This window comes from Ailuropoda melanoleuca, chromosome 15, assembly GCF_002007445.2.
Source record: "Ailuropoda melanoleuca isolate Jingjing chromosome 15, ASM200744v2, whole genome shotgun sequence".
Taxonomy (NCBI): domain Eukaryota; kingdom Metazoa; phylum Chordata; class Mammalia; order Carnivora; family Ursidae; genus Ailuropoda; species Ailuropoda melanoleuca.
The window spans coordinates 23,586,498-23,599,372 of record NC_048232.1 but is presented as its reverse complement, the minus strand read 5'-3'; the positions used below and the strand labels follow the sequence as shown (position 1 = coordinate 23,599,372).

The following is a 12,875-nucleotide window of genomic DNA, read 5'->3' as shown; positions in this document are numbered from 1 at the left end:
GTCTGGACCCCATTGTCTGAGTTACGCTGAGGGAGCTTCGGGAGAAAGATGGTTTTATTTTCTCCCTCATCACTCACACGCTTAGGATTGGTTTGGACTGACCTGGCTGAAATACACATTCTGTAAGCTGTTTCTTTTGCTTACTACCGTCCCCCTCCTACCAGCAGGGCTGGCATATATTAGGTGCTCATTGTACGTTTGTTGAATGAGCGGATGAATGAATGGAAGTCTACTTTTAATCCCTGGGGCAGTGTTTTTACACAGTGTGTTCTGAGGAACCATTTCTATCGGCACCAGGTTAACTGTGTTGATAATGTAGTTGTGCTGGTTGAAATCCTACGTATCGTACCTATCCTGTCCTAGACCCATCTCCGAGGCAACCTCTTAATAAATCATTCTTGGCTCTCAAACTAGGAATGGGCTGTCCATCCTTTAACTTCTCAAGGTGCGTCTGTGTCTCTTTTACAACCAGGTATGTTCTGTCTTATGTGATGGTTATCTGTGCATTTATCTTACCTCGTCTGGAAAATTGTGGCCCCCTCATCTCACCCAGCATCAGGCCCAATAACAGATACTCAATACATACTTATTAAAATAAATTAATATTTTAGAGAGAAAGTGAACATTCAGTCACTCAGCAAAGGGTGCCTGGCATTACTTTCCCTTTAATAGTTTTCTCCTGGTATTTTTTTTTTCTCAGCCATATGCCAGTCCCTCTGTCATCTACATTTTTAATGAGGGAGGCCAATCACAGAAAATGATAAGGAAACCTTCTAATTTGCATAACCATACACAGAGAGATTTACCATGAAAACTAGGTAGTTACATAGTAAGCCGTGCTTGTAGACCTAAAATTAAGGTACGTTCATTTTTTCTCTCCTCTTTCCTTCCTTCCTTCCTTTCTTTCTTTCTTTCTTTCTTTCTTTCTTTCTTTCTTTCTTTCTTCTTTCTTTCTTTCTTTTGTTCTTTTTTTCTTCCTTTCTTCCTTCCTCTCTTTCTTTTTGTTTTTTTTCTATCTACAGAGAATTTTAACCACTGAGGAAATCTGTAAAATCTGGAAAATAATCATCAAGTCGTATTTAGCATTCTCTAATAAAATTCAGACAAAATGAAAGACCTCCTCACTAAGAACAGAGTTGAGGGCAGGCACAGGGCCTCTGCTCATGACAGGCTTACGTATGGTATTACCACCTGGACTGCCTGCTAGAATTCACATCAAGAGGCTCATTTTTTTGCATACAGTTGCTTTCATCAAGTTCTCTTGGGCTTAATGTGATGGCTGTCGTCAGTGCATTTAGCTCCATCAGTCATTAACAGATTAAAGAATATTTATAGTTAGGTTACTAGTTTTCATGCGGTTTGTGTTGCTAAGGGCTTCACTTGAATCCCGCGGTCTCCAGGCCTATCCAGTAACAGAGGGCTTCCTGATGTAAGCTGCCTGCTCCACAGGGTTGTTTCTGCAGATCCTTTTCTCATGCCTGAGGGGATACGAGATAGAATGTCATAGCCAACTCTTTTTCGGTTCTTCTGAGGGCAGGATGACTTCTCCCCTGGCTGGCGTCACTAGAGAGCTTGGACAAAAGTGTGATTACCCTTCCCCCTCTTCTGGATTGCAGGACTGAGCTTAGGGCTTTTCATTATTATCATTTCATTTTGCAAAACATGCAGCTTTAGGTCGAAAAGCAAATGGAAGTTTTTGCCATTTCTGTGTCTAGATACTCAGGGTTTGGCCTGAGGAATTAAAGGAATACGCATCCCTCATTTATGGATGAATTACGTAGCCGCTGAGGTTGTTCCTTGTTTTTTGTGTTTTTTTCTTTTTTTCTTGCCTCTTCTGATGTCTCTGCTTCAGCGCGTTCAAGTCTAGATCCTCCGCGCTTATTTCAGGCATCAGTCGTTCCTGTTGTTTCATTCACACCTGATGGCCTCTGAGTTCTTTCTCTTACAGCCAACCGCTGCCCCATGCTGGCGAGGGGGCTTCAGATGGAAAAGGAGCAGCAGGAACTGATGAACCATGAGAGGAGCACTTCTGTGCGAATAGAGCTAATGATCATCATCTTAATAGAAACACCGCAGGGAAAGGGGGCGGAGAGGCTGATCCTGAACAATATTTAGAGATCGAGCTCTCCTCAACTACCTAGCTGATATTCATGCTCGTTGTTTCTGATTCCCAGCAATTAATGAAATGAAAAACCTACTCATTTTTAAACAATTTGAGAGGACGCCAATAATTCCTGTTCTTGATTTAGTTATTTTTGCTAAACGAGACTCATTCCAACAGAATGAGTCTCATCTTGGGTGGTGGGGACCCAGGCAGTGTCCCTGTCAGGCTCTCATCGTTTGAGACGAGGAAGGGGCCCCTGCCCATCCCACCACCTTTACCAGGGGAACAACTCCAGGCAGCTGCTCAATACTCAGCACTGCTCAGAGGAAATTCAGCTGGCCACAGACCCTTACGGAGGTCTGTCTGAGAATATGTCAGCCCAGCCATCCCCAGAAACCCTCTAAGAGTTATTTCTGCACTAAGTGAGACCATCTTTCTATTTAAACTGCCTTTTCCCCGAATAGATCTAAGCAAGCTTCCATAAGATAGTTGCTAACTACATTATTTCACTCCCGAGCCCTCTCGGTTTCTTGTTAGCTCTCTGCCTCTCTCACTGCTCAAGGCATTCAGTTGACTTTGAAACGTCTTACAAGCCGTGGCAGAGGGAACTTGCTGCTGTGGACATGGTTCCTGCCTCTTCACACAGACCCGGGCAAGAGCACAGTCTGTGGTCTCATCCTGGCAGGTCACGCTCGTGCCGACCAAGTTATCTGTGCGTCCCCCAGATGGAAGGGCCCCCTGTTTGTGTGGGCTACTGAGAAACCATCCAGCCCAATCCGTGGCCCCTCCCTCCAACATAGAGGACTGCGGGGCAGGCCAGCCTCCCTCTAACCTTGCCCTTTCTCATTTCCTTTGTCAAGTTTCCCTTGTGGACTCTTTGAGCGGTTGGGTTTTCTAGCAGTTGGGTGTCTCTGGCACGTCAAGCTGGCATTAGCCATTGCCTCCTGTGGGAGGTAAATGAAACCAGGTGGGAAGTCACTGATTTGTGACATTGAAATCAGGAATCTGGTCCAAATGAGAAAGAAAAGCTTTGACCTTTCCAGCCTGCTTACATTTCAGCATTCAGGTATCCTCTTTGAAGGCTGCTTACAGAGTTTCTGTTTCTGAGAGGAGCGATCAAGTGTAGTTAAATTCTGGGCTAAACAGAAACCTTACAAAAGGAGATCACTGGGTAGTTCCAGGGTTTTTTTTTTTTTAAAAAAGAAAAAGCTTTGTAACTAGACTATATCCCTTGAAATGTCGAAAGGAAGCTACCGTGGTGGGTTTTGTCCTCCAAACAAAAAGAGGGCACCATCCTCCCCCAGGGATCAATCACTGCATAAAAACCAAGAGTTGAGAGACAACAACAACAACAGCACAACAACAAAACGCCTCTAAAGAATCCAGATGTTCTGTTGTAAAAGCCACCTGGGTTTGCTTTCTAGATGAGTGAGCATTAGAAGCAACTTGGCTTCTGTCCTTGCCCGTGCAGGAGGCGGATATCTAGATGTAGTTTTCGATTTGGAGATCAATTTTTAACTTCATAAAAAGGGTCACCAGATATAGTTTCTGTCTTTAGGTGACACTTGGTCAGTGTACACGTGCTCACCTTCGCCCTCCACATTAGCCATAATTTGAAAACATCGACGTGGCGTCCGCACTGTAAGGCCTTGTCCCCAGTGTCGTAGGACAGGTCATAGTGCTTATCTTGCTGGAAGAGGTAGGAGGCATGCATCTGGTTACAACTCTGCATCAACCCCTAGAAGAGAAGAGAAAACTTAGGCAACGCTACTGACTTGATCAGGGGCTCTGTTAGATTTACGTTGTGGGGAAAATTATGAAGGAAAAACATTTTTATAGGGACACCAAACTTCCTGGAGAAAGAAAGCAGGGAGAATCAAATGTTTAAAGTGGGGCCAAGGGGCACCTGGGTGGTTTGGTTTGGTTAAGCGTCTGACTCTTGATTTCAGCTCAGGTTGTGATCTTAGGGTCATGAGTTCGAGCCCTGAGTCGGGCTCCGCATGGAGCTTGCTTAAGTTTCTCTCCTTCTGCCCCTCCCCAACCCTGTTCACACATTTGTGCATATGTGTGCATGCTCTCTCGCTCTCTCTCTCTCTAAAAAAGTGAAAAATAAAATAAAATGAGACCAATATCTGGACAGTATGAGCTGTTTAGATAGGTCAGTTCTGTGGGATAAATGGCTCAGGGTCAAACGTAACTACAGGTTAACAACAAGGGCATATATGCTTTAACTCTCCTTTTAAGAGGCTGTGTTTCCTTAGAAACAATCATAATCAGAGTATAATGTTCGTTCTTTGAGGGACCATCCTGCTATTTCGGTTTTGTTGTAATTAAAACACTTCAGAAACTCTTTGGCTCTGTAAAATACTAATAGTGTGATTAGTGTTTCATTCATACTTAGTTCAAGTATTTTATCGTTTGGCTGTTAGGGTTTGAGTCCTCTTTGGAAGTCATAGCTTTTAAGATAGGTTATTGTTATTTTTATAGGCTGAAATCTAAAACAGTAAAGACATTGTTATTCTGAGGCGTGTTGAATAGCCAATCTTTCAAATGCCAGGTTCCCGTTTCAAGAGCGGTTAGTACTGCATTTTTATACTCGGTTGCTTGTGGTGGTTAGAGTGGGACGTTTCATTGCCAATGATCTTTACTTTGCCCCAGCACCAGAAGCTTAGCATGGAAAATGGGTGGCAAAGTGAACTATTCCAAAGAACAGGGAATGAATCATGCTTTCTGACTAAAACAGCACTGTCAGTCTCCTCACCAGAAATCCCACCACGTTTCAATTTGTCATGAACCACAGGCAGCCTTTGACTCTTTGATTATCTACAGTATAATTGTGATTTTACAGGAGCTTTGGCATTCGTGGTTTTTTCCTTGTGACTCATGACAAGAGAAGAGAAGACTAAGATGCGATCAGCTAGTTGAAGTTAGAAGTGAGAATTCCTTAAAAAAAAATTACCAAATGAAAACCAAATGTAACGCAACTAGAATTTAACTAAGTCCTGAAAGATCAGACGGTAGGCAATGAAGCTGGGCTCGACCCTATAGCTTGGGCTGCATTTGCAGTGGAATTCATTGTTTCTTTTTTGAGAGTAAGGGGAATTAAATAATTGTAATAGAGCAGTAGAATGACATTGGGTTTGAAAAAGAAAATTCACTCGAAGACCTGTAAGATTGAAAATTGCAGTTGCAACAGGGCTTCTAATTTGTTTCGTGGTCACAGAAGCTAGGCATGCATGCTCGCTTACGGAAAGGTGTCACTGGTCATAAGAGAGACCACACCAGACTGGAATGGTGGATAGAGAGGACCTGGAATAGGAAACACAGGACCTCTCAAAGGCTGGCCAGCACCAGTCTCACTGTACAAAAGGATAAATAAAAGTCATGTTTTTTACATAAAGGGCCTTGATGAGTTAATACTCTGATTCCAAGCCATTAAAAAGTTATAGACCATTATGTGGCCAACTATTTTAAGTACACTAATAATTGCTGTGCTATCAAGTAGTTGCTGTAAAAGAAATTCCCCGGGTCAAATAAATTTTGGAAACTCTACATCATAAATCCCTTCTTCAAAGATAGTTGCAATGTATATCAGCATATTAAAGGCTCCGATATGCCCTGAAGTAACGAAACTTCCCTCTAACTCTTTCATCTAAAATATCCCAAGCTTTTTTTAAACCCAGAACTCTCTTATCACAGGATACTTAATACAGTCCTATACAATGGTATTATTCCTTATATCTCAATAAGAGACATGCTGTCAGAGCATCATAGACTCTTAGATTTGGGAGGGATCCTAGAGCTTCTATTTTACTCCTTCTCAATGAAGGAATCTTTTCTATCTTCTAATAAGTGGCTGTCCCATCTCCAATCACTTCCCCTGGTGGTGATTTTATTCCTATGCAAAGCATTCATTACCTCTGGGGAAGCTTAATTTTTAGAAAAGCTTTCCTTTCATTGACTGGAAGTCAGACCTAAAATCATGGCATATTCTGATTGTGCCATCAAATCAAACCCAGTGCTACTGACCCTGTTTCCCGAAGCTGCAAGGAAAAAATGAATCTCTCCCACTTGAGAGTCATTTAAACTGTGAAGGCTGCCATCCTCCAGCCCTTTAAGTTTCTTTTGCTTTTTAAATTAGACATCCTTAATTATTTCAACCATCCCTCTCACATGTTCACCAATTGTTCTCCACTGTTTGAACCCTAGCTTGATGGGGTCCCATATGCAATCTGGCATTGACCTAAGCAACCACTGAAGGCTTGGTTTATCCAGAGGACAGTGGGAGACTACCACCTTCCTCATCCTGACACTTTTTTTAAACCATTAATATTTTATGAACACTAAGTTTCTCTTGACTCATTGTTGACCCTGTTGAGTACAACCTAACATGTTCTATGCCTTTTTCACAAGTACATTTTAGCTAAACCCATATAGCTGTGGCTAACTGATTTTCAACAAGGGTGCCAAGACCATTCCATGGAGAAAGAGTAGTCTCTTCAATAAATGGTAGTGAGAGAACTGGATGTCCGCATGCAAACTTATACCTCACACCATACACAAGCATTAACTCAAAATGGTTCAAAGACCCAAATCTGAGAGCTGAATTTAGTTGTGTTTTCTTAGAAGTGTTGACAAGGATGCAGAATAAGTTGGAATTCTCCTGCATGTTGGTGGGAAAGTAAAATGGTTCAGCCACTTTGGCAGGTCCTCAATAAGGAACATATAGAATTACCATATGATGCAGCAACTCATTCCTCCATTGAAAACAGGTCCATCGTTTGAAAACAGATATTCAAACAAATAATTGTACACAAACGCTCAGAGCAGTTCTATTCATAACAGCCAACAAGCAGAATTAACCCAAATGCCCACTGAAGGATGAATGGATAAACAAGCTGTGGTATATTCGTACAATGGAATATTGTTCAGCCACAAAAGGAATGAAACTTTGGTACATGCGATGATATAAATGAACCTTGCAAACATTATGCTAAATATTTGCTATGCTAAATAAATACATTATGCTAAATAAAGTAAGCCAGACACACACACACATACACACACGCACACAAAGTACAATTTAGCAATGTTTGAAACATGCCTGTCTTGTCAACTCAAAATAAAACCATCCTATACATGGAAATAAGAGCAGCATAATTATATTTATCCTCATGAACGATCTCCACTTTCGGGATATGGCTCACTGCTCCAGCCTGTGGATCGTCCTGTGTTCTGATTCTGTCACCACACATATTTACTCTACCAAACTCCACTGATGGATGGGGCCATGAATCAGGAAAGCCGTACCTCTTCTCTAACCAGGAGCGCAGAGCACTGCAAAGGGACGCCCATCATCTTGTGTGGGTTCCATGTCACAGAATTGGCCCTACAGGAAAGAAATGGAGTTAAGAGGCTGGCACCTATGACTGGCTCAGACGACAAGGCCCTGTGCCAGGACAACAGAGCTTTGAGGTTCTTAGCGCTATTTCTCAGACTCCTGGATGACACTAAATTTACAAAACAAGACGTGGACTCTTAAATCTACAACCTTTTCTTTGTCTACACAGAGAGTAGGCGAGGGTGGGCATCTTCATGCAGTGCCCCCGTAGCTTCCACAGAGGAATTCAGCCAGCCTCCATGTGATTTGAGACCCCCTTTGAGTGGCTGGGATCATCCACTTCAGGGTCCTGCCTTTGGTGGCCAAGGAGGAGGGCACCAAGCCCAGAAAGGGGCTGTCTTCGCGTGCCTCCATGGTTCCTGGAAGCACGACCATAGTGGCCTGGAGCTCAGAGCGATGGCTCGCTTCACTGCTTAATTTTTTTCTTCTCGCCCAACCTCTCCTTCTTCCTCTTCAATTGATTATTATATTTTTCATATCTGTCCTTTCATATTAGCTTCTAGCTCATCCTATTTCCATCTCTTCTCTGACCCAGAGACATCCCTCTAGACCACAGGTGGGATATGCTATGGCTCCTATAGCAGTTCTCAATCTATTTTGTTCCAACACACTTGAGAAATACAATGCCCTCCCAACAGTAATACAGCTTCTCAGGGTTTTATGCTATTTGCAAAGTCTAAACCATAGTTCTGGGTCAGATTCTTGTATTAATAATAATAATAATAATAATAATAATAATAATAATAATGCCATCAAGGGTGAGTACAGGCCATGTGTTCAGTCTTGTGTCCTCGCTCTACCCTATACCCGTTTTCATTTTTCATGACACCATTTTCATCACACCAGATTATTTTTTATTCTCAGAAAATTCTATTCTCATGCTCCTGGGTCTCTTAATGCTATTTCCTCTTCCCAGAATGTCATCTCTCTTTGCTTCACTTGGTTAAATCTTAATTATGCTTTAAGGCCCAGATCGAGGGTTATTTTCTCTGCAGACTTCTTCAGCACCATTCAACTTCGCTCCCTCGGTCCCACTGAACTGCTCCAACCAGCTCCTCCTCCAGCTCCCAGGGAAAGCAAGTGTTCCCTCCATGAGTGAGTTCCTATCATGCACTTCACGTGTTTATCAGGCAAGGTGAGCACCTGTGCATGTCTTCTGAGAGCCTGAGGATTCTTGGGGATGAGACTCATGAACATGACCTTGGTATAAACAGACTCACAGGTGAAGGGAAAGGAGAGCAACCCGCGTCAGCTGCCCCCAGAGTGCCACGGATCACTGCCCCTCCTCTGGCTGAACAATAGACTTGGGCTCACCCTGCTCCCAGCTCTTGAGGTGCAAGAACCTTGGGAAGGAATGAGGAGCTGGGAAAGATCCCATTCTTCTATCTGATGAATGGTGGGCATCAGCTGGCCAGTCAGAGAACACTTACTAACCTGGCGATCTCATCTGAATCAGTGAACAAGCCAGCTCATCTTCTGATACCCAGTAAGCATTAAATAAGGTTGGCTCCTACTATTGATTTCAATTCTATCGTTTACACACTTTGTGACATCAAGTACATATATACTGCTTCTAGAAAATTCTACAGCTCTATCCTTAATCCTGATGAAATTCAGCTTTGTCAGTAATGACACCTGATGGAGAAGAAAATAACGATTTTTCATTTCTCTGACTGGAGGTGTTTGTTTCGATGCAGTGGCCAACTTGTCCTTGAGCACATATACACTGCTTCTAGAATATTCTGTAGCTCTACGCCTAATCCTGAGGAAACTCAGCTTTGTCAGTAATGACACCTGACGGAGAAGAAAATAACTGTTTTTCATTTCTCTGACTGGAGGTGTTTGTTTCGATGCAGTGGCCAACTTGTCTTTTTAGAATAGACGCTGCTGAGGCCCATGACTACCCGTCATGGAGTTCCCGTCCTGCCTCTCTCACAGAGGGGCTGCCTCACGGACATGGCAAAAAACTGCACAGAGTGATTCAGTGACATGTCCTTAGTTTGTCTGAGAAAAGTTGGCAATTTATGAAAAATAACCCCAGGTTCATTGCAAAATGTTTTCCTGTGAGGTTCAGTCATGTGGCTACTTTGATTTACTCTGTTGGAGAAAACTGACTCTCTGAGGGCTGTTATAAGACACATCCTTGTGCCCTCATTTGCACCTCAAACTTAGCAGGCCCCACACGAACTCATTAACCTGCCCCTCCTTATCCTTTCAGATCTGTTCTTTCTCGTGTGTTCTGTGCCTCAGTGCCTCACACTGTCTTCCTCCCACACATCCAGCTCTCAAACCTCAGCGTGTTAGTAGCATTTTCTTCTTCCTGATCTCCCGCCATCACCCTTTGTAGCTCTGGTTGGTTTTTTTTTTTTTTTAAGTGCTTTATTCTGTAGTCCTTAGTGCTTGTAATTTTTGAGGAAGATGTTTCATAGAGTACAACAAGCTAATGCTAGCTGGGCAAAGATAGCTACAAAAAAATGTCCCCCATACTTTTCAACATACTATGTAAGACTGCAAAGTCTGCCAAGGTGGAAAATCTCTGGAATTTCTTCAAGTAAAGGCTAAAGAGAGTATTATACACAAAGAGTGTTTAAGCATCCTCTGATATACAAGGCTCTTCGTGGAATTAGAGCACAACTTCTTTATATATACAGGGATTTATGCTGCTCCTGACTTGGTTCTGTGGGCAGGCCCTCCACTGAGACTCCCTGTGCAAGACGTGGACACTCCAGGAGCTTCCAATCACTGTCATGAGTCCCTCTCAGTCTCCATCCAAACTTATCCGGACTTCCTCCAAGGACCCTTTCAAACCTCTGTGTCCTTGCTCTTCACCTTCAATGTCCACCTTCCACTTCCGCCCAACGCAGCACCGATGCCCAGCCCTGTGTGAAGTCTTCCTTGAATAACCCCGTTCAGCAGGAATCATTCTTTTCTCTGTGCTTGCCAGTCAGCTCGCTTGTCTGTCTCTTGAGCCTTTACTTCTGCCTTGAAGTTTAACCCATCATTGACTGTCACTCTTCCCTACTAGATTCTGAGCCCTTAGAAAATAGGCTTCACACCATGTTCATCATCTTTGTGCCCTCACTGGGCCTATTGATGCGCCTGCAGACGGCGGAGGCTCAGTCACTGCTGAACTGAATGTCCAGCCCCCTGGCTCTCGGGGCAGGAGTGAGGGCAGTGACGGTAATATGGCAGAAGCTGTGCCAGGACCTTCAGCTGGGCCAGAAAACCTTCAGAGGGGACCGCCACAAAGGGAGACTGCAGGCAAGCGGCAGCCTGCTGTGGGGAGGGATTAAAGCAGACCGTTTACAACGCACAGAAGCATGCTGGGAGTGTTAGGGCTCTTGGCACACCCTCTCCGCTAGGACGTCTCCAGAAAATTTGACAGAATCAGAAAGGAAGAAAGCTGTTTTCTGAGAAGTCGGTAGGTACCTGAAGGGAATGTGAGGCCAGCTCTGGTGACTCGTGCCATTTTGTTATGAGGATGGCACACTGGGGACCCTGTGACTATGGAGGAACCTCTTGATCTGGGGACAAGAATTGACCATGGATTTCCTCCCCTTTACAGTGAATCCTTGGGAAAATATATACCCCCAAGTGAGGCAAATTCTTTCCCCTTAACTTATGCCCATGCCCATCATGTCTGGGGGTTTCCACTGGCTCTACAACCTTAATCACTATAGACAGTGTGCCTTTTGCTAATAAGTCAGCAAGACAGATAACTCTCGGGTCCATAGACGGCAGTCCCTCATTTGGGGACTTCATCTTTGGCTCTTCCGTTTCGTAGATTTGGTTTACCATACGGTTTCAGAACTGCGGCTGCTGGAGCAGACTCTATGTTCCCTGGTGAATGTGCTAAGCTCTGCTCTGAAATAATAGTCTTTAGTACAAAAGTGTGTGGGTGGTAGGGTAGGCTCAGGGTAGGTAATTGAGCAGGCTGTTAAGTCATCACTGGTGGAGGACAATCCGTGGCTTTCAGAGTCCCAGTTGGTTTTAAAGGCACAATAATAGAAGATTACTTTGTGTGCCAGTCAGAAAGAAACTAAAGAAGAGAAAGTACTGTGTACAGACCACCTCTCTCGAAAGCACGAGAATTCCTTCTCGTTCTCACCATCTGAGCAGGCACCTTCCAATCTGTCCTTCCTTCCTTCCTTCCTTCCTTCCTTCCTTCCTTCCTTCCTTCCTTTTTCTGTCATCTCTCCCCGTGTAGTGCATTGCCTTCTCCTTAAGGGACTGGTTTCAGAGAGATCTTCCTGGCAAAAAGGAATTGGACATGGGAGAAGCCCCAAAGGGCCTGAGGCAGAGGCCAAGACTGGCTCACGCTGGCAGGGGGCTATGCCCACCTTCGGCCTCCCATCGCTAAATGAGAACCTGCCATCAGAGCACGGGCGGCTCTCCCCGCCAGCTGCTGATGGCAGCTAGCAGACTCGGACGGCTGCCCTGCTGCCTTGGGCCTCAGCTGGTGTCTCGAGTCTTCCACAAGTGAGGCAGTGTGGCCCTGACTCTGCCTCAGGTGCCCCCGCTCCCTTGGGTTCTTGGTGTGGGAGCGGGCCTGGGCATCCATCCTGCACCAGTGCGGACAGATGCTCTCATGCTCCATCGGCCTCTCTCTTCCTCCCAGAGTAGAAACGGTGCCAAGCTGTCTAGAGGCAGAGCCAGTGGGCAGCAGCTGGCTACTTGGCAGGGCCTGGTGGGCCCTTGGCAGCCTCAGACGAACTCCAGCTTTCTCAGTTAGCTGCCTGGAGTGTCTGAGCTCCCGTCTGCTGTTGAGCTGCTGGGTGTCACGGGAGAACTGGGGACGCCGAGCTTCCTCTGCGCACGGTCAACAAAGCCCAAGGCTGATTTTGCATTCTGTAATTTTTTTCCTTTGCTGTTCAGGCCAGAATATGTCTTATGCTAATCAAATATCATCTCCTTTGGGTTTGACAGCTTTTCTCAACCATCTACTGCTTAGTCTCTGAAAAAAAAGGTGCTTTGCTGCACGCATCAGAGCTATGTTTTAAAAAAAATTATCATGGGAATGAAACCATGGGATGAAATTCTCACAATATGTCTTGCTTTCAACTGGCCATATTAAACCCCAAATCCATGCTTTCAACACTGATACGTTATAAGGGGCAAAGTTATTTATTGGTTTGCTTACGGCAGTGGATGTTATCCTTTTATGGAATATGAAAGCTACAGATCTTCTCCCTAGAAAACTATGACCTGCCAACAGGTTTTAAATAATTTTGGTTCAGAGATTGTAGGAAGGTTGATCCTGAGTCCTTTGGCCAACCACGGACTCCAGTTAGGAATCTCTATTTGAGAATCATCCTGCCTGGGTCACTGGATAGGGGATTTGATGTCTTTTTGTTGTGTACACAGAATATT

At 44.3% G+C, this 12,875-nt stretch overlaps 1 protein-coding gene across 2 annotated transcripts in view; it reads right to left on the bottom strand.

Annotated features, from left to right (window-relative positions):
* Nucleotides 1-12,875, bottom strand: part of GAD2 (glutamate decarboxylase 2) — an 82,422-nt gene that overhangs the window by 11,599 nt on the left and 57,948 nt on the right. For both annotated transcript variants that reach the window (XM_002928027.3, XM_034644224.1), the window contains 2 exons: nt 7,415-7,493; nt 3,693-3,842 (listed from right to left, as the gene is read on the bottom strand). In XM_002928027.3, the coding sequence (XP_002928073.1) occupies nt 3,693-3,842; nt 7,415-7,493 (229 nt within the window). The remainder of the gene's footprint in view (nt 1-3,692; nt 3,843-7,414; nt 7,494-12,875) is intronic.